At 50.8% G+C, this 20,602-nt stretch overlaps 7 protein-coding genes across 7 annotated transcripts; 4 read left to right on the top strand and 3 right to left on the bottom strand.

Moving 5' to 3' along the window:
* Nucleotides 1-256: 256 nt before the first annotated feature.
* On the bottom strand, nt 257-2,146 carry IAR55_003442 (phosphatidylserine decarboxylase; the record flags this gene model as incomplete). Its single annotated transcript, XM_066946549.1, has 4 exons — nt 257-1,228; nt 1,300-1,530; nt 1,614-1,798; nt 1,912-2,146. The coding sequence occupies 4 exons, from the start codon at nt 2,144-2,146 to the stop codon at nt 257-259; spliced, it is 1,623 nt and encodes a 540-aa protein (XP_066802941.1).
* Nucleotides 2,147-2,440: 294 nt separating this feature from the next.
* On the top strand, nt 2,441-4,284 carry IAR55_003441 (uncharacterized protein; the record flags this gene model as incomplete). The annotated part of the gene is made up of 4 exons (XM_066946548.1): nt 2,441-2,506; nt 2,569-2,634; nt 2,689-3,066; nt 3,139-4,284. The coding sequence occupies 4 exons, from the start codon at nt 2,441-2,443 to the stop codon at nt 4,282-4,284; spliced, it is 1,656 nt and encodes a 551-aa protein (XP_066802940.1).
* Nucleotides 4,285-4,611: 327 nt separating this feature from the next.
* Nucleotides 4,612-5,896, top strand: IAR55_003440 (uncharacterized protein; the record flags this gene model as incomplete). Its single annotated transcript, XM_066946547.1, has 3 exons — nt 4,612-4,972; nt 5,077-5,582; nt 5,834-5,896. 3 exons carry the CDS (start codon nt 4,612-4,614, stop codon nt 5,894-5,896), a joined length of 930 nt encoding a protein of 309 aa, XP_066802939.1.
* A 445-nt stretch (nt 5,897-6,341) lies between these two features.
* On the bottom strand, nt 6,342-9,058 carry IAR55_003439 (uncharacterized protein; the record flags this gene model as incomplete). The annotated part of the gene is made up of 8 exons (XM_066946546.1): nt 6,342-6,387; nt 6,459-6,822; nt 6,885-6,965; nt 7,027-8,029; nt 8,094-8,368; nt 8,450-8,561; nt 8,694-8,710; nt 8,800-9,058. 8 exons carry the CDS (start codon nt 9,056-9,058, stop codon nt 6,342-6,344), a joined length of 2,157 nt encoding a protein of 718 aa, XP_066802938.1.
* A 1,983-nt stretch (nt 9,059-11,041) lies between these two features.
* Nucleotides 11,042-12,064, bottom strand: IAR55_003438 (uncharacterized protein; the record flags this gene model as incomplete). The annotated part of the gene is made up of 1 exon (XM_066946545.1): nt 11,042-12,064. One exon carries the CDS (start codon nt 12,062-12,064, stop codon nt 11,042-11,044), a length of 1,023 nt encoding a protein of 340 aa, XP_066802937.1.
* A 626-nt stretch (nt 12,065-12,690) lies between these two features.
* IAR55_003437 (uncharacterized protein) lies at nt 12,691-17,331 on the top strand (the record flags this gene model as incomplete). The annotated part of the gene is made up of 24 exons (XM_066946544.1): nt 12,691-12,921; nt 12,984-13,391; nt 13,454-13,507; nt 13,565-13,958; nt 14,004-14,203; nt 14,359-14,380; nt 14,440-14,531; nt 14,596-14,789; nt 14,844-14,958; nt 15,012-15,200; nt 15,257-15,398; nt 15,442-15,561; nt 15,622-15,730; nt 15,776-15,804; nt 15,861-15,979; nt 16,033-16,053; nt 16,108-16,212; nt 16,267-16,292; nt 16,335-16,416; nt 16,476-16,532; nt 16,594-16,751; nt 16,805-16,889; nt 16,956-17,197; nt 17,262-17,331. The coding sequence occupies 24 exons, from the start codon at nt 12,691-12,693 to the stop codon at nt 17,329-17,331; spliced, it is 3,264 nt and encodes a 1,087-aa protein (XP_066802936.1).
* Nucleotides 17,332-17,722: 391 nt separating this feature from the next.
* IAR55_003436 (uncharacterized protein) lies at nt 17,723-20,296 on the top strand (the record flags this gene model as incomplete). The annotated part of the gene is made up of 7 exons (XM_066946543.1): nt 17,723-18,152; nt 18,223-18,416; nt 18,475-18,683; nt 18,744-19,293; nt 19,347-19,432; nt 19,492-19,747; nt 19,808-20,296. 7 exons carry the CDS (start codon nt 17,723-17,725, stop codon nt 20,294-20,296), a joined length of 2,214 nt encoding a protein of 737 aa, XP_066802935.1.
* Nucleotides 20,297-20,602: the final 306 nt, after the last annotated feature.

The following is a 20,602-nucleotide window of genomic DNA, read 5'->3' as shown; positions in this document are numbered from 1 at the left end:
GAAGCCAGAGCGTCTGTACTCAATCCACATTTGCATGTATTCATGTTCGCAAGTGAGGGGGAGATGCACACAGTGTAATATGAATGAGCATGAGCAGTAAATTCACTATACTATTTGTTATATCTATCGTGAGGAGCGTCACTCATCTACGAGTCCTGTCCTCGATCGATTGCCCCTTTCCCATCATTCGCGGCTCTCGTATCTCTCGACATCCACCGTCCGCTCGATCGGTCCTTCGTAGCTCTTCTTATGCTACCTATTCAATCTTTCCCAGCGCTTGCCCGACCTTGACCTTTTCTCCTGCCTTCACTGTAAACTTCCACTCCTTTGGCGCTTCAAAAACCAACACGATAGTACTTCCCAGTCTAAACCCTCCCATCTCCTCACCTGCAAGTAGCGGTTGACCCTTCAGGACCGATGCAGAGCTGTATACTGCCTCTGCATAAGTATGAGCTGGATGTGTCAACTTCCTCGTATTCGTTCTCAACGCTTCGTCGAAATTGATTTTGATTGATCCGACATTCGTCGCTCCAACAGGCACCATCGAGTAGAAACCGTGTTTCCATCGTCCCAGCAAAGCGACACGTTCGTTCAGGACGAAAAGGTCTTTCATCCGATTGGCGATGTAGGGTGACACCGAGAAGAGATCGCCCGTGAAATGTCTTCGACGCTCGACGACCCATGAAGTAGGCGAATGGAATCGATGGTAATCTCCCGGTGCGAGGTAGACCACCAAGAAGAACAATTTGTTGTTTTCGTCCAGTCGAGGCAATTCAGAGTTCGGTCCAGTCTTACTTGACATGGCTGAAGTTCCCAGTCTCGCCGCTACACTCGCATCATGGGTAACATTTTGACCAGAAGGCGGATGACTCGCATCTGCTTCTTTGTCGGATGTCTTGGGAAGCGAAGCATCGTCGAACGACTTCGATTCGCCAGATCCTGCACCTCGTCCGAGCAGTGATGAGAGGGAATAAGGGATATCGTTGATGTTGGCAAACTCCTCATCGTTGACGATCGCAGACTCAGATTCCTTCCTCAGAGGAGGCGATGTGCTCCCGTCGGAAGCATCGGTGTTGCTATTGCGTCGAGGTATGGAGGTGGTCTCGCCATGAAGAGATGATTCCGATCCAAGTAAGGCTTGAAGCGAGTAGGTGATCCCCTTGACTTGTTCCACCCGCTCCCCAACGATCTCTCCGTAATGGAGAACTTTGCCGTCAGCGGGAGACACCTGACAAGGTGAGTAGAGATCGTGTCAGCATGTCGACTAAACAGATGTGAGTCTGAAGCCGTCCAACTCACCATCGGCGCATCGGCGATTAGTCTCGCACCCGCCTTCATCTCCCTGTAGAAGAAACTACCCAGACTATCATACTCCGTCAAGTCTTTTGGCACTTCATCAAGATTACATCCGAAGATCGCAGAGTAGAGCTTGAATCCGAACGGTCTGAACCAGACGGGGAGGACAAGACCGTTAAGATAACCCCACAATTGGGATAGAGATCGAAGAGGCAATGCGCCCAGAACTCTGACCTACACGTACATGCGAGATCGTTAGCCGACTTATCGCCCATCAATTCTGCGACAACACGACAACGACAAAGCGATGAGCGCACCTGCCAAGGACCATCCACTCTCTTGCCAGATTTCTTGACCACGGCACCGTTCTCGTCTTGCGTTTCGACTTCGATCCCGCTTCTTGTCTGTTTTCGATATTGAACAGCTAAGAGGACGAGTGCACCGAGCGCAACGGGGATAGGATACCATCGGGTTGGGGTAGACCAAGCTTGAGCTACTTTCTCTGCTTGACGATAACCGACACGAGTAGTGGAGGAGATTGGTGAGCTTTACAGCTCTTATACAGATGACAGACTTGGAAATGAGAGGATTGCGGAGGAGAACCAAATGACCAACCTTTGAATGGTCTGTCTGAAGTACTTTGATCGCCTATGGGAGGAGCAGATTTGGATTCAGGAGGCGGACGAGGTTGTCCAGACTGTGTGGAGTTTGCTCGGATAGCGGTCAAGATCAAAGGTGATCGACAAGCCGGACAGGGTGGAGTGACTATCCTTTGCGCGAGGGAGGGAGAACGATACATCGTGCGAGAGAGGGAGCGAGATATCACTCGTGCTTGATGTCTGATTATCATCTTGTGGGAGTGTCGATGGCTACAGTGATACTACGGATCGTGGAGATGAAGAAGAGATGGAGGAGAAGAAGGAGTGAGAGGAGATGGGGTGGAATCTCGGCTCTCGGCTTGAAAATCCCATCCCAATCATGTCATGTTTTGAGGAGTGAAAACGCGCGAACGATAAAATGACGCCACCAAAGACTGTACAACACCGTCAACTTTCCAATATCTCGTCGTCTTTCCTTCCTCTTCGTGACACTTTTACAAGGCTCACACATCCACAATGAGGGCACAATCCTCAGACGAGGCAAGATGACGGACATTTCTCGCTTCGTAGCTTCTCTCAAGAAGACCTACCCCTTGCCAGAGGTCGATCCGGTGAGCCGTCTATCTACCAGTGAGGTTGACCTCGAATCGCTCATGGCCTAGGCGAATCACAGGCTTGGGTACGGGAAATTGTGCAAGCGCTAAAGGATGCTGGCGGAGAAGTGACCGTTGATGATCTGGTACGTATATTTCTCCTCGAGACACCTAGGTACGAGCTGACCGCTCATCTCTAGCATACGCAATATCTCCATTCCGACCTCGCGTTATCGACTTTGGAATCCCGAGCGATTCCCCCTGGGAACTTGCACAATCGTATACTTTTCCCTCATCCTACACTCCTTCAGATCCATGCTATATTCGAAGTCGGGTCGTCCGCTTTCCAAATTCAGACTGTCATGGAACAGCGCTCAGAGGTGTTATCGGGAGCAAGCAGGATACGACGTCTGGACGACGACGAGGACGAAGAAGCAGACGAAGATGATGGCAAGGTCCCGCCTTATCCTAGGGGTATGTTACGACTGGAAGTAGGGGATGGGAGAAGGACCATGAGGGCGATGGAGTACAAGAGAATTGGACAGCTGGTTCTGGGACAGACTTCCCTAGGCTGCAAGGTAAGTAGGGAGTCAGCTGTCCACAAAATCTCAAAGTCAAAGAGTCAAGTAGCTGATGATCGACTCTTGTAGCTTCTCGTGCAGAATGTAAGATGCCTTGGGGACATACTTCTTCTCTCGCCGGATGATACTCAGGTAATCGAGAGCTTCGTCGAACATCTCGAAGCGTTACAAAGAGTACAATTCGTCAATCACCTCAAAAGACGGATGGGCAAGCTAGAGATCGAAGAGGCGGATCTTCCAGAGGTACCGCGACCTATCCCTCAGGTCGAGGTGCCACGTGCAGCTCCGCGAGCTGCACCTGCTATGGCGTTTGGCACCGCACCAGCCCAGCCACAACCCCAGCTCTCAGCCGCTGCGATTGCCCGACGTCGTGCTCTGGGTCTCGACGTGCCGTCCGATCCTCCTCCAGCATACCAGAATCAACCAAATCGCCCTCATCCATCTCGCCCTGCTCAGGCGCCACAGCCTTCATCTTCGCCACCACCCATTGTCAAACCTACTCCTGTTCGTCGGCCCTCTGTAAGACCAACTCCATCAGCATCATCCAGCCGTAAGCCTTCAATACCTATCGACCAAGCACCATCGTTTACACCGAGGAAGTCGACGCGTGCTGCTGGCAAAGCGGCAAGCGCGCGTGTAGAAAAGTTGTACCAGTTGGTACCTGAAGTCAACTACGACATTGACGATGAGTTTGACGCCGAAATGGACGAGGCAGACTTGTTCGATGGTGAAGCCGACGAGAGCTTTTTCAGGCACATCGATGAAGTCGAAGCGGGAGCGTCGAAAGGTATGAACGGCCCTCGCCGAACCAGTGGTTACGACACGGACGACGAAGACGTCATGTTTCTCGATGAGTCGATGATTCGCCAGCTGGATCATGTTGAAGCCCTCTCGAGCAATACAAAACAGGAGACCAGTAGAAACACCATAAAACGTTTCTACGATCCGGACGAAGATGAAGATGAAGTGAACGAAGAAGATGGCGAAGTGGATGAAAGCTTCATCCGACATGTGGATGCGGCAGAAGCAATGGCTAACACGATCCCGCCTTCTCGCCTCAAGATAGCCACAGCGCCCAGATCGTCTGCGTCGACATCGGTACGTAGTTCGGGACAGAGCACGAGAAGTAAACCGTCTCAAAAAAGGAGATACGTTCGTGACGGCGATTCGCAGAAGGAGAACCAAGTTCCGGAGATCATTGTGATTTCCGACTGAGCGGGGAGTTGTATAGTGTTGTATGGAAGTGGCGCGCTCGTGATAGGGGTTCTGGGAAGATATCATACCATGCATGTTCGATACCGCGTGCTGGTCTGAGCATTCACTGAAGATATACGCGGGGTTCGAATTGCATTTAGAGATGGCAGAAACGATGTGTGCTGGGCCGCCACCTGGATCGGGTTGAACGGAAGCAAATTCTAGAAGGTGCAGCGAACGACGCTCATCCTCTCTACATCCTGATTTATGAATTGATCATTGAATGTCTTCTTTCGCACTCTACTATATGATAATCCGCGCCTGACCCAAGCGGTAACAAGAACCCCCATGTCATCTTCGACTCGAAAAGTGACGGTGGAAGACGCCAATTCTTCCCCATCGCCGTCGCCTCCACCTGCAAGTAACTCAACGAGCACATCCAAATCCAGATCCAAATCCAGATCCAAAGATGAATCCGAGGGGTCCGCCAAACCCAGTGATCAACCTATCAACTCTTTAGGCGTCGATGACGAGGAGGAAGAGGAAGAAGAGGAAGTATGGGATCCATCTGTCGAGCGATTACCGGGTGATGTGGACGATACGGGGAAAGGCAAAGGCAAGGGCAAGGGCAAGGCGAAGGCGAAAGATGTTGAAGGGGAAGAAGAACAAGCTCATCCATGGCAAGCTGTTTGGTCACCTGAACAAAGTGGTGAGTTGATCATGACTGTCTCAGCGCGATCAGCTACTGTATATTGGCACTGCAGAGGGGAGGTGTAGGTGCAAATGAGCTGATGTGATGTTGGTCTGGTACAGCTTGGTATTTCTGGAACACGAAATCTGGCGAAGTGTCATGGACCAATCCCCTTGAAGACGGTAACGATACATCAAGCATCAATGACGCCCCACCGTTACCTAACGAACCAGTACCCCAACTCCCAACGCAACAATCACCGTATCCCTCCTCTACCTCAGCCTCGACGTCCGGTGCTGGTGGTGCAGGGACATTCGGCGGTATACCCGAGATTGATCCAGCTCTCGCTTTCCTTCTCTCTCCTGCCGCTCGGGCCGGCCTGGCTTCCGGCCAAGGAGGCGACGGGGTCCAACACGCCGCTTTCAACGCCCGAACAGGTCAATTCACCCCTTCAGATCATACCTACAACGTGGACCATCTGGACGAGTACAATCGCGCCAAGAGGATGAATAGCCATTACTTCGATGTGGAGGCGTGGGAGCAGGAGAGGGCGGAAGAGAACGCCAAGAGGAAGAGGGAGGAGGAGTTGGGGATAGGAGGGAAGAAGAAGATCACAAAGAAAGACATGGTGAGTGCGGGTTTGGGATTCCCATCCATGTCTTGTCGTTGAGGAGGGGAGGGGGAAGAAAGGATCACCCCTTGAGAGGTTACAACCCTGTCATGTTGTGCGGTGCGATGAGAGGGCAGGTGAGGGCGGGCAAAGCGTGCTACTCAGCCTACCCCTCATTGTCTAATCTGCCCTGGATCCAGCTTCACGTGTCGTTATCGAAGTCTCGGTGATTGCGAGCAACAGCTAGCTAATCGACGTCTTTACTGCAGGAACGATTCAGGAAGAAGGCTCAGGAGAAGAAAATGAGAAGTCAGGCTTGGCTACGGGAGTGATGGAGTGACCAGTGACCATTATCTGATCTGCGTTTCGACCATGCTATGTAACATGGCTTTGTGCATCCGATTGCGATGCAACGGTGCTCTGTAACCGATCCGATACTGACCGAGCAATGCAATGCATTTGGCATGTCCACAATCGGGATCTTTGACAATACAAGAGCGTCTGACGCTGGTGTCCTCACCGGGAGTGATTCGAATACGGAGAAGAATATAAAAGTCCTGTTTGTTTAATTACGAAGATGGAGAAAGATTAAAAAAGACCTAAAACCCTCTATATTTGTTTGAATTTGGATTTGATTTTTTATTTGTTTGTTGACCCATTCCGATGATTGACCTGCAAGTGTCGAGAGGGCAAGTTTCGACAAGCGAGGAGGAAGGAGGAGGAGGAGGTTGGGGATGTAGGAAGTCGGAGCCGCAGATGGGAGTTGTGACGTTCAACTTATGCCGAAGCGACAAAGTAGTTGAAGTTGTAATCCCTCGGTGTCCTTTAACGATGCGATAGATCCTGTCAGTCCCGTCCGCTGTTCGCCGACATTGTGGCAGAAAGACTACTCACGCGACATAGGTGAATTGACCCGTCGAGTCGTAAGACACGGTCGTCGCTCCACCTCTCACGATCTTTCCCCCAATCACGCCAGGCGCACTCTTCACGCTGACCTTGTTGACTCCAGTGTTCAAGTTCCAGCTGACCGAGTTGGAACCGCTGTACACGGTGACGGTCGCCGGGGATTTGAGCGTGATCCAAGCGTAGAGCAAGTCATCGGTGTCTTCCCATCGGGTAGGTTTGGCCATGGAAGGAGAAGTGGCGGTCGCGCCCTTGGGATGAGGTCGGGTCCAGAAGACCATCGAGTCGGAGGTGGTGGCGTAATGTCCTGTCTTGAATGCGTTGGCGTAGAATGCGATGACGTTGAGCCATGCGGCTGAACAGAGGGCCAGGTATGTCAGTGTAAGAGGAAAAATCAGGTCTACAGAGTCTACTCACTGTGAGGCATGCCGTTGGTCCATCCTTGAGAGTTGGGCTGATCGGCACGGATAGGACCAATGTAGTGGGACTCTCCGTAGTCTGAGAAATAACGCACGGCAGTCAGCCAAGCCGCAGACCTCATCGGACCAATCACACTCACCGTTCCAGGAAATGATCTCTGCGAGATCCACGTGATTCCTCATAGCGACCAGCTGTTCCATCCTCCTGGCGATCAACCAATCGTCGGATCGGTAGATCCAGTCCTTGTTGTAACTGCTGGGGGAATAGTAGGTGAAGAAGGCTGGCGAAACAGCTGCCATATAACCCTTTGAGCCCAAGGCAGACATGTAGCTTGAGTCGCTGGCGGTCGTAAGGGCATCGGCGCCCATGGGCCATGCACCGTTCCAGTTGAATTCACCATCCATCCACGCGTTGCTCTTGAACGTCGAGGGGTCAGAGAAGATGGCGGGGACGAAATAGACCGAGATGCCCTTGTTGGTTAGGAGCGTTCGGAAGTAAGTCCATCCGGCGTTGACCGAGCCTTGACCGAACTGACAGTTCTCGCCGGCAAAAGTCGAGACGAGGACTTTGCCATTGTACTTCGCTTGAGCGGTGTTGGTGGCGTAGGTCGCGATGGTGTTGACCAGGTTGGCGGCCGCGTCTGCGGAACCACAACCGAGAGAAGACACATCCAAGGATAGGAACAACTTGAAGTTGCCTTGCGCTTTGGCGGCAGCATAAGCGTCGGCGAGTCGAGCAGGCTGCCAAGAGTCAGAACCGTAGTTCAAGGCAAAACCGTCCAAGCCTGAGTTGTGAGCTTGATTGATATCGTCTGCCCAAGTGGATTGGGTGTACGAATACGTGTTACCGACCATGTGATGGGCGTAAAGCGCCTTCGTACCGGTGGCAGCAGGAGGTGAGGCAACGCCAAATGTGACAGATCCAGCAGCGCCGGCAGGAGCGGAGCTCGTGGCAGCGGCCGAGCTCGTGCTGGTGGTGACCGCAGCTTTGCTAGTAGAGGTCGCAGCAGTACCACCGAGAGCATAGACATCGAGGTAGTAATATCCACCACACTTGGCGGAGCTATCGCCGGTGCAGGCGTAAGAGCATCCTGACTCAGTAGCTTGTTTCCTGGCAGCAGGGACGGAGTTTCCACAGAAGCACTATCGAGCAAGGTTGTATCAGTACGAAGTCTTTGAAGATGCATGCAGAAGCAGCTTCACTCACTTGCTTGCCGTATGATGTACCGGCGTAAGCGAAGCCTTTCGAGGAGCAGTAGCTAGCACACGATGCGGTGGTCAAGGAATACGATTCCATTTCAGTTCCTGTCAATGTTCGATCGCTGCCCGAGTCGGAATAACAGCCCATGAGGCTGTAACCGCTGCCGGACGATGCCGAGGCTGGAGTAGCAGTAGGTGTGGCAACAGCTGCCTTCGAAGTGCTGGTGGGAGTGGCAGCTGCTTTTGAGGAAGTAGGAGCAACAGCTGAGGCAGCTCGCCAGACTGCAATTTGCGGTCATGATTCGTTAACACAAGAACAATAGAGGATATGCTTTCTGTCGGAGAATGTCGCTATAAACCCACGATTAAGCTTGTAGTAGCCTCCACAAGACTCGGCGCTGTTTCCGTCGCACGCATAAGAGCAATCGGATGCTGCGGCAGCAGCGCCTAATCCGTTCTTCAATGAGTTGTCGCACTGCGATGAGATACGGTGCCAAGAATAAGGTGTGGCGGAGACACAGTCAGCCTCCACACTTGCAAAACCAAAAACCAAAATCGACCGCCACAGGCTTAGACGGGTGTGGTCGTGCCAGGATCGACGACTTACGAAACATTGATTTCTGGCTATTTGGACGAGCAACAAAAACAAAAAGTGGATCAAAGTCAGTTCTGGTTGAGATCAAAGACTGGATCAGATGTTGCTGTTCACTCACCCTCCAACCCAGCATATGTGTAGCCCGAAGCAGCACACCACGAAGTACACAATTCGGCTGTCATCTTGCCGTCGATCTTGCTCTGAGCCGTCAAGGCTCTCGCGCCACCATCGGTGACACACCCGACATAGTTCCAACCAGCGATGGTAGGGGTGGTCGCCCGTCTTTCGATCTCATTGGCGTTGTGTCGTCGATGTTGAGGATGGGCTTCGACCGAGGCCAACAGACCTAGCGTGAGTATGAAGAGTCGGTTGAACATTGTCGAACCGTTGAGAGACTCTTCTTCGATTATGTGTTGTTTACTATTCCGATTATATGGGCCTAGTGTTGTTGTACCAGGGAGAGATATGAGCGAGAGCGAGACAAAAGAGGGTGTACGAGCGGCTCTGACTACTGAGGCTCAAAGGTTGCTATATACAAGTACCGGTGGTGATCTTGGTGGCGATTGACGATGAAGAAGAAGGCAAAGGGCTTGTCCAATTTCGCCTCTCCAGAGTTGTTTATATATAACAATAATAATATCGATAGGACAAGATGAAGCCGAAAGAGATGAACCCCGATCTTGCGGTAGCGCTGAACGAGGAGAACAGACAGCCTGATGACCGAAAGATACGCTAGAGTTTCCTTGTCTTCGATTGAATGTTTCTCTTTCGGCTCCACTGGGACCAAATAAAGCTCAACCCCCCCTCTCGTGCCTTCTGCTGCTTTCTCTCTGTCTTGAACAGCTGAAAGTATGCGATACAGCACGATATCCAAGCCAAAAAGTCGGACAAGCGTTGAATTAGGATTTCGGGTCAGGGGCCAGAGAACCGGTAGGGTGCAAGGTCAGGAACCCACAATCAACGAAGAAACGAACAAAAAGGTAAATCGCCTCCAAGTCGACATGCTGAGATCACGACCTCCGAGTCATCTTGCTTGGTTTTGACAGGACCAGCCCACTGGTGTGCGACGGAGAATGGACCCATCAGTTGACTATCTTTGACCTGCCCTCTCCGGGACCGCAACGAGGAATGCATCTCCCCCTCCTTCCTTACCCTTGCGCTTCTGCACAAGGTTATCATCGGAGAGTGGAATAACGCAAAGTGAAACTTGAAACATCACTCTCTCTCTCTCTCTATCTCTCTCTCTCTATCGATGATGATGATGATGTTATTGCGAGATGGAAGGTCCAATGATCCAATCCAAACAAAACAAAACAAACACAAGATGATTAAAGTTGTCATCCCATCTGATGAGATCTGGATCCGACCTTCCGATGAGTCGGGGATCGATCCTCTCTCTCAGGGCGCACCAACACAATTTCTAAGAGGATGGACCCTGACTTCCTTCCGAAAAGCTTAAATTCAGCCGCCGTATTCGGCAACTTGATTCCGGAGCATTGGATAAACAAGACGGAATCCAAGCATATGCACCAGAGGCGTTCAGAGGCGTGTTTCGGCAAAAATCCCAGAGCCAGAAGACGCTGAGGAGAGACGAGCATGCCGCTGCGCAGGGAATACAAGTGATGATGATGATGAAGAAGAAAGTAGAAGAGAGAGACCCGATCAGTGCTTACCATATTGAGAAATACCGCAGAAGCGAAAGAACGTGATTGGGAAACAAGGTGTGGTACTGATTGACGAAATGACGATTCTCTAGTCAAAAGTTATACCATGTTCGGACGAACACAATACGCTACCAGAAAAATATGTTCTACGCGGCGTAATTACACTTCTCATTCATCATATGAGATATTCGCTCAAATTCACCTTTAAGCTTCTAGACAGAGACATGATCTCATTGTCTGGTACCAGACTGGTGATCTGGACTTCGATCAGAATGTCTCGGATCGAGACGCGTACCATTCCAGTGGACGGGATCATCGAATCGGACTACCAATGTCCATCGTCCGTACAGAATGAACGCATTCGGAAGACGATACTGAATGCTACATGATCTGCGCAGTGGCTATCGATCACCGCAGCAGCATCATCTGATCATGACCAAAGTCACATCGAGCGAAACATGATCTCATCATTCCTCCAGTCACGCTCGATTCTCGACGATACTTCTGTGGACGCCGCTCACTCATGCATGTGAGAATGGACTCCACCGACTAATTCAAACATCGTGTCATTCGTTCGTCACTGCATAACGAGGGCGGGATGAGTCATGTGACCACTATAATAATCCAGTGGACGGCAATATCAGCGGTAACATCCACTTTGGTTGCCCTGCTAGACCTACAAGCCATCAAGAGGTGTTATCGATGTGACCGCATCCACGCTTTGACCTCTTGCTCATCGAACTCGCCCTTCCATGCATCATTCCTGAGATATTCTCCAAAGCTCATGAAACGCAGAGCTGCCGACCGATCCTTTAGCCTCCCTGCCTCTTTTCTGCGTCGCGAAACTTCCTCGAGACGTGTTCTGATGGCTGATTCCACTGAATCCTCCACCTCGTCATAGGTCAGAGATGACGATGTACCACCTAGATATCCTCGATGCATCTGTCCAGCGTTGCATATCGTGAGTCTGTCGACTTCGCTGATTGCACAAAGGACAATTTGATCGATCATCTTTGCACTTTCTTCCGGTCGAGGCGGAGACGCCGAGTCTCCCCAGTAGTCGTCAGGAGTATCCGTCCACAGGACCAGTACAGTTTGAGCTCCCATTTCCAGCGGAGCTTCCGGTGTCGGTTTTCTTGACGACAATACATCATCATTGACCATCGATAGATCTCGTAATGATTTGATGACCACAACGACTTTGCGTACTTTGCACAACAGACTTCTAGGTGCGAAAGTGTAGGATCCACCCGCCGACAACCCTGATACGTCTCTCATGACCAGAGTTCGAGGATTGAAATTTGGTACCCAAGGACAATTGAACCAACCGCCTTCGAAGGGGCTAGGTCCGACCCAGACTTTTAACGTTTCGAGATTCGGAAAATCGATCGTAGCTCCTCTCCATCGTGTACATGCAGTATTGCCTGCGAATCCACTACATCCTTGATGATTCCTGATATTTACAATCCGGACAAGTTTCAACAAGTCGCGTTTCAGATCGCGAGAAGTACCGTTGTCAAGTATGATCGGACCGTGACTTGCACCGTGCAGGAAGGAATCCGCATTGTTGGGAATTATGGTGATGTTGGAATAGAGCATAGGAGCAGAAAGGTCGTAGAATTGCCATGAAACCCTCATACATCGTGAGAGGGTGGCAGTGTCGGCATGAGTCAGAATGAGGGAGAGGATATCGGGGTGAGCCAGAGGAGAGGTGATCATCTGTGGCTCAGCGGTGATCCTGGGGGGCATGATGAACGCCATGTAAGAGATATCAATGCCTTTGTGAACATGCCAACTTTCCATTCCTGTTCAGAGCAGCCTTTGTGATAAGAGTCGATTACGCTAACCCCCACGTGGTTGAACAATGAAAAAACGGAGCGAATCTAATCGCGCACCAGGAGTTGAAAGCCTCCACTTTTCGCATCCCGCACGGTTCACCATCAACATGTATATAAGTGTTTAGCTTTGCTTCTTATGGTTTCCCAGCTTCTTCCATCCACATCTCTGTTCTTGTCTATATCGCTGACAGCTGCTGACGCACACTCTCGGCTCTCCTGCCTATCGAACCCCACCCTCTTTGACATCTAGCTTCTTGTCTACCTGCTTCACAAGCTCAACCATCAACCTCCAGCTGCCTTGCGGCTTGTATCTTGTGTATGGCAGACTATCTTCAGACTAGAGGTCCCAGCGATATTCCTTCAGCTGTTAGCTCAGAGTAACCCACTGTGACTCGGGTGGCTGGGGTCAATACTTCGTCTTTCTCGCCATTTTGCTCGGATCTTCCCCTTCGCAGCACACATTTGTGGCCACTTTGATCTCTGTGAAGACCGAGATAACAACTCAGTATGGCAGCACTTCAACATGGCCCAACCCTCAAAGGGATTTTTCGCTCAAATGACTTCGCAGATCTCGTCAGTACGTTGAATCTGGCGGGTGTCTCTCGCGCCGCATATGGCCGAAGCGAACCCAGACCCGGCAAGACAGCACGAAACCGAGAGACAGACGATGTAGCTCGTTTCCAGTTCTGGCCGGATGGAATAGCTATGGGCAGCCTCACTGGTCGCACCTTTACGCAGGTGAGAGACATTCTTTTGAGGTATCATTCGGTCACACTGATACTGCGGCTGACACGTATCAGATCTTTGGCGCCCCATGTGTGAAGGAAGCAGACTCAAAGAGCGGGCATGGACGCTCGTTCATCGCTTTTGACCTTCGTCGTGAAATGATGGTGATCAAAGCGGAGATGAAACTTCCTCAAGAGATCCGACGACAGCTGCCCCCAGCTCTGGCACCTCTAGACGCCGAGTTATCCTTCGACGATATCACATCTCATGGCATACATATTCACGCTGAACCGATCGATATCAAGATGAGTCACAACGGATCCACTTTCAATAACATGAGAGTGACCGTGACGGTCAGTTGCCGAAGACCGCCCAAGTTCTTCACGGCATTTGAAGAGAACGATGAGCTGCTACAAGGGCGGAGAGGTAGGACTCCATATCGAAGGCGCGCAACGGTGATGGATTTTGCGAGCAACCGAGTTGTACGTCATGGTTGTTTTCAAGGTTGATGGTCATCACGACCATCGTACTGATACTAGAGCAGGCAGAACGCGATGCTGGTCCGATCAAGGCGATCCCGGAAGGATCGTGTGGATACGTGAGTGGTGAATGAACATGGGTCAGATCCCGCTAAAACTGGTGCTCGGATTTGTAGCCGACTTTCTGGAATACCTATCGCTGGATCTTTGTAATGTCTCGGAGAGAACACGACAAGCTACTACGGTGTGCCCAGAGTATTCGAGCATTGGCTGACAACGACCCGGACATGGATCTGATCAGTTCCAGCTCAAGTATTAGATGGCGGACCGAGATGCTGAATGGACAAGGAATTGAGCGCATCTACTCCCCTCCAGATCTCTCTCGAATCAGGTTCTCTACGAGGACGCTAATCGAAGGACTCATTGCTCACGGAATTCTACGACCGGCCGACACCCGCCCTCTTCTCAAAGTACTTCAGAGGACTGCCATCGTCACTGTATTCCAAGACAGAATCCTTGAGAGTTTGTACAGTGAGGAGAGAATCAGAGATGTCAATGCTCTGATACCAAGTGAGTACGTAGTTGCACTAATAAGCCTTGCTGACATACTGGCAGAGCGAGCGGCATACCTAAGAAGAAAGCCATCACAGAAGCTATCTCATCTCGTTCTCATACGTACAGTACTCGTCACTCCGACCCGACTCCTTATTGGCCCTCCACAGCAGGAGCCTTCCAACAGTGTGACTAGACGATATGCAGACAAGCTGGACGGCATCATCCGAGCTCAATTCACCGATGAGGAGGACAAGTTATTTGTAAGTCCAACTTTCGTCGAGCTTGGCTAAGCGTTAGGTTGCGGATTACGTCAAGCAAGGGGACAATCTCAGACCAGCGATCGGTTTGATGGCACGAGTACGCAGGGCTTTACAGCACGGGCTAGTCATTGGGGGCAGGACTTTCTACCCGGTAGCTTCCTCAGCCTCACAACAAAAGTGGGTTATTATGGTTTGAGCAAAGCTCACCAATAGAGATCATGCTATATGGTTCATAGATAACACTATTATTGACGGTAACGCTTTGCGACGATGGATGGGAACTGTCCATGACACTGTCGTCGCCAAGCATGCCGCTCGAATGGGACTGGTAAGTAGTGCTTTCTGGGCCACTTCATTGCATGCACAGCTGCTGAATGCCTAACTTTACCTAGCCGTTCAGCACCAGTAGAATCGTTGATATGGAAGTTGCGATCGGGAAGCAAATCCCAGACATCGAGAGGAACGGCTACACTTTCACTGATGGAGTGGCCGTGGCTGGTAAAGAGGTGCTCAAGCAGGCTGCTCTGGCTCTAGGCGAGAAGAAAGGATTAAACTCTACGCCCTCTGCTATACAGTTCCGTTTGGGGTAAGAACGCTTTCACTCGTAGGATTGTATCAAAGCTGATGAAGAGGGATCAAGGGGCGCAAAGGGTGTCCTAGCAGATTGGCCTCACTTGGCCAAACCCTTCGAGGTCCGCCTCCGACCATCATTGATCAAATTTGAGAGCAACTTGAGCGACTTGAATGTAGTCAGAGTAAGTTGTTAGGTCCCTCAGCTGACAGTCATTGAAGACTCGTGCCACTGTAGATCGCCAAATATCAAGTCGCCTTCTTGAATCGACAATTCATCAATATCATGTGCGCGAATGGTGTGCCGAAGGACCTCATGCTTGAGATTTTCCACGATGCGGTGGAGCATATCAAAGGCCTGCGAGCAAGAGTGGAGTCCAGACGAATGACAGAAGAAGATCATCGATTGATCGCTTCGTGCTCAGATGTAAGTCTGGCCGATGAGAACGTGAGCAGTAGTTGCAAGGCCTAATAATGGTACAGTTCCCCTTGGCACATCTTGTAAAAGCAGGGTTCCACAAGGATCCCTTGATTCTTGATGTGACCGAAATCATAGAGTGTAGAGCGCTACAAGACCTCAAGTGGCGTGCGCGAGTCAGACTACCCGGTGGTGTCTTTCTGATCGGTAAGCTTCAGGCGTCGCTTACAAGCTGACGCTCTTTTGTTAGGTATCGCCGATGAGACTGGATTGCTGGAGGAAGGGCAGGTGTTTTGCCAATTCCAAGAAAGCGATGATACGAAGCCGAGGATAGTCGTCAATGAGGTTTTGGTCTGTCGAGCGCCTGCTTGTGCGTTCACTCTCTCTCATGGGGAATTGACCTGGATTGACCTCTCACGTCGTACCGTAGTACACCCTGGCGATGTCCGACGGGCTTGGGCCGTCGATCGACCGGAGCTGCGACATCTGAAGAATGTCATTGTGTTCAGTAAGAAGGGACAGCGCGATCTTCCTAACATGTAAGTCGTTGAAATCATGAGAGGCAGTGGGTTGACGGTGATCAGGCTGGGTGGAGGAGATCTCGATGGTGACGGTGAGTGTAGCGGTTTTGGAACGTCAAGAGCAGCAGTCACTCAGGGCCAATTGCAGATTTCACACTCATCTGGGATCAGCGCTTCGTGGAACCGCTGAAGATGTATCAGCCTATGGACTACAAAGCTCCTCCGCCTAAGAAGGTTGAGAAAGTTACACAATTACACTTGAATGAGGTAAGATCAGTGACTATGCCAGACGCGCTGGCTGATAAGGTCGCATTCGACAGAACTTCGTTCAATATATTCTAGTATGACTTTCCCCTTTCCACGCCTTTTCTGAAATCCGATTGACGACCGATCAGAACGATGTACTAGGAACTGTGGACAACACCCATCTAGCGCTTTCTGACTTCCTCGAAGCCGGGCCTTTCGACGAGCGGTGTTTACACCTTTCAGAGGTTCATTCTGTATGTTCATGTCGACTGACTGCAGCAGGTGCCATAGCTGACTTGTTTCCTTAGACAGCGTACGTTCTTTCTTGCTGGACGTGAGGAGATTATGTCCACCTGATCGTCACTTCCCTCTGTAGCGTCGATTTCGCCAAAACGGGTCAGGCTGCTGATCTGGATCCCCGGCTGAGGCCCAAATTGTGGCCCGATTTCATGGACAAGGCAAGTGATCTGATGATGGCCGATATCTGACCCAATCCTGACTGTTCCACTTGCCACAGGATGACGTCAAGTCAACATATCAGAGCCAAAAGATCCTTGGGGACCTCTTCCGCTTGGTGAGAGTCCCCCCTTGAGAGGTGAAAGGGGCTTTGCTTGACGTGATTGCTTGCAATACAGGTACAGCCAGATCCCCACTTCTCTCCGAGCGATATTCGGAAGATGGGCTATCCTGCGGACCCTCGAATCACCAAGCTTCCTGTCCATAGTAGTCTGTTGGAAAGGCTGAAGCCCATCAAGGCCAATTTTGAAAGGGATCTCCAGTATGATATGCGACGGTGAGCAGTTCTGCGTCAAGGGAGAGTCGAAACCACTAAGTCTCTACCCACAGATATCGGGTTTATGAGCCAGAGATTCCTTCTGGAATAGCCCTAAAAAACAAAAAGCGCAAGCGCGCCAGAGAGCAGAACTTGAACGTAAGTTTGGAACATCGTGTCACAGCAGCGTTGTAAGGCTGATGCCGGGATGTCTATCGCTTGCAGGAACCACTTCGTGATTCATACGAGATTCTGGTTCAGACAGCCCGAGAAGCAGCGATGGCCGCAGTGGCGAACGTCACATTCAACACTCGACTCACACCGGCACAGATGGTAGCCAGACACTGCTATGCGCTGACTTTTGAGAGAGAACACGTCGAGGCGTGGGAGGAACAGGTGGCACATGGAGATTGGCATGGAGCTTACAAACAAGATGAGGAGGACGAGCACGAAGACCTTCGGCCAAGGTCAGTGGCATTGAACATCGCCTCATGGTACAATGGATGCTGACTGGGTTTTACTGTATCATAGACCACTTGTCAGCTTTGCGTGGTGTTTCTGGCAAGAACTGCTACAGATTGTAACTTTGCCGCCGCCTTAGATTCAAATCTCCTTTGAGGTCGTGATGTTTCTCCATCATTGGCAGTCCACTCCAGAATCGGCATTTCATCTGTATAGTACCTCTTACATCTGTGATACCTGAACCCTCTGATCGTCGTCGTTGTAAACGCATATCTGCATTGTTGTTGTTTCGATCGTTTTCATCTCTTCAGCAGCGGGTGGCGAATCGTACGGATACTCGGGATCAGAATCAGACCACGTGAGACGGAAGCTGAATTTCCAAAAGCTGTCGGTGGTTCCTGGTTGTGGAATGATTCTCATTTCTGCGTTCTGCATTTCCCAGTGACATGACACTAATTTGCCTTCCTCATCGCATCTCGGACGATTCACGCACAAAGCGAATACAACCAGGACAAACAAGGCAGCGAGAGATGAGCACGAAGACGGAGATCAAACTCCTCACACTTCTGAATGTGTCAGCTGTGAAACGCCCAAGGGAGCTGGACGTCCCAGGTGGACACCGAGGCTCGCCATCCGTCACACGAGCTTCCTCGACGAATCAAGATGAGTCAGAGGAAGATGGGAGACATCCCCAAAGTATCGACGGACAGCAACAGACGAAGAAGCGGAGGAAGAGCGTGGTCTTTGGAGGTGAGATGGGACCTAGTGGAAGTGCGTTCGGCTCCTCGAAGAAACAGAAAGGACATCAAAAGCAGGAAAAAGGGAAAGGAAGGGTCGAAGAAGTGAATGGGACCAAAATCAACGGACATACGAATGGAGAGAGTACTGGTTACACAGAGCTTGATGACCTAGTCTTGGAAGACGGAGAATCTGATGGTGAGGGTGAAGCGTCAACTTCAGGTGCGTTCAGTTCAGTCTATATCTACGTAGATTTTGACTTTGTTGGTCATTGACAACCTCCTTGACACAGCGAATGCGGACCTCTTCAATGTGCACTTCGGTATCTCACCCCCAATTCTGAGTTCTGAGTCCGTCACAGCTGCAGAAAACAACCAGTGGAAGGCGGAGAGAAAGACGTTGAAAGGTTTTGGAAGAGCTGTCGAGCTTAGTCCTGGTCTTGCTGGAACTACCTCCGCTTCAATCGTTGAAGAAATGAAGACAAGGGTGAGCAGTGTCGACTTTGTGATGTGGTATCAAGACGAAGCTGAAAACAATTGCTTAGATGACGCCTGCCTTGATGTCCTCGCTGAGATCGTCATCTTCCACATCCCCTCTTGTGTCTACCTCGCTAGCTCATCTTGGCACATACAAGGATCTCTACCTACACTCTCTTGATGGTGAAGCGGATGGGTCAGAAACACAACTGTTAGGTGAACAGAAGGAGGCGATGAGGTCGGCAGCCACAGTGCATGCACTAAACCATGTCCTGAAGTGAGCTGGACAACAGAGACCGCTTTAACGGTAACGCGAGCTTATAGCCTGTTTCTGCAGAACACGACGACGAATCATCCGAAATAACGAGAAACTTGCACATGCTGCTGCTGTCGAAAACCCTACTTCCATCCCCGAACCACCTCGTGATCAATCATTCACTCGACCCAAAGTGCTCCTTCTGCTTCCTCTTCGTTCTATCGCAATACACTATCTGAAAACTCACTTGTTCCCACTCGCTCCGCCCGGTACCCAAATAGAGAACCAACGACCATTCCTCTCCTCCTTCTCCTTACCCGAGGGCGAAACGGATCCTCTCGCCGCGCCCTCTGCAAGCGAGAACTTCCCCGTCGACCATTTGGTCAATTTCCGAGGGAACAGTGACGACAACTTCAGGATTGGTATCAAGATCACGAGAAAGGCCTGGAGAGTAGTCATGATGCCCGCCAACGAACAGAAGCTGCTCGAATGTGATATCCTCATTGCGAGTCCACTGGGTTTCAAGATGGCAGCGGAGAGAGAGGATAGCACGGATCTATTGAGCAGTATAGAGCTATGTGTCGTGGACGGCGTGGACGTGATGCAGATGCAGAACTGGGAGCATGTTCAAGTGAGCAATCTTCGAAGACGAGTGTGGCCGACACATGCTGATCAGCTATTTAGTTCATCTTCAGCAATATGAACAAGATACCAAAGAGTCCGCACGGTTGCGACTTTTCTCGAGTGAAGCCTTGGTACCTTGAATCACAGTGAGCTATCCCTCGCCCCTTCAGTCCAAAAGAAACAGCTGACAACGCGGTCATTACAGAGCACAATACCTTCGACAAACTATCCTGCTCTCTCGATACGATACACCAGAAGGTCGAGCACTCTTCCATCGACAATGTCACAACTTGCAAGGCAAGGTACGACTAGAGAAGGCTGACTTGGGTGGTGTGCTCGATCGAGTGAAGCCTGGAATGAGACAGGTCTTTGAGAGGATTGATATGGAGGGACCCAAAGGTATGGGAGGTGATGCAGCAGTAGAGGAAGTGGATGGCAGGTTGGAATGGTTCACCAAGAAGGTGAGTCGCAGTTCGAGCATGACATGGTACATCGAACAATGAGTATTGACATTGTATCAGACCATCCCGGCGTTGTTGCGTTCCGCTGTTTCTCGTCAAAACACCCTGATTGTGGTTCCATCATACTTTGATTTCGTGCGGGTGACCAACCATCTCCGGAAGACGGATCTCGTAACGTACGCCGCTATATCCGAATATTCTTCCAATGCGGAGATCAGTCGTGCTCGTACACTTTTCTTCAAAGGGAAGAAGGCGTTCTTGGTCGTCACCGAGCGATTCCATTTCTATCGGAGATACAAAATCCGAGGAGCGAAAACGATCGTCTTCTACTCCTTACCAGACCATGCGCAATTCTATTCTGAATTCATGCAGACTCCCTTCTTACCGGGTAAGAACGCAGAAGGGGCAGAGGTAGAAGTGGATGAGGGGGAAGTCTCAGGAAGGACTCTGTTCTCGAGATTCGATACCTTGAGATTGGAACGGGTGGTCGGTACGGAGAATACGAGGAAGTTCTTGAAGAGTGAAGAAGGGAGATTTGAGTTCATCTAGGTGCTCGTGGTAGCGGTACGCTAAGGCGATGCAATGCATTGCGTTGACGTGTGACCATACAAAGCTCAAGGACGCGCATACAATGATGATGGAACCGAGAGCGTTCGTTCAATGTGCATGGTCACACTTTGACCATTTAGTCGGAAGGAAGGATGGCGGAAGGTGAAATGTGGTCCTTTGTTCCGTTGACGTTGACAGAAGGATATCTGCGATACATAAGAACCGTACGAAGGCACAGATGCACTGTATAGCGCGTCCCGTACATGTCGTCTCTTCGTTTTGGTCGCCTTGCTCATTTCGCTGCAC

The sequence above is a fragment of the Kwoniella newhampshirensis genome, chromosome 6, assembly GCF_039105145.1.
Source record: "Kwoniella newhampshirensis strain CBS 13917 chromosome 6, whole genome shotgun sequence".
Classification (NCBI taxonomy): Eukaryota; Fungi; Basidiomycota; class Tremellomycetes; order Tremellales; family Cryptococcaceae; genus Kwoniella; species Kwoniella newhampshirensis.
The sequence above is the reverse complement of the archived record's forward strand: the minus strand, read 5'-3'. Positions and strand labels throughout refer to the sequence as shown.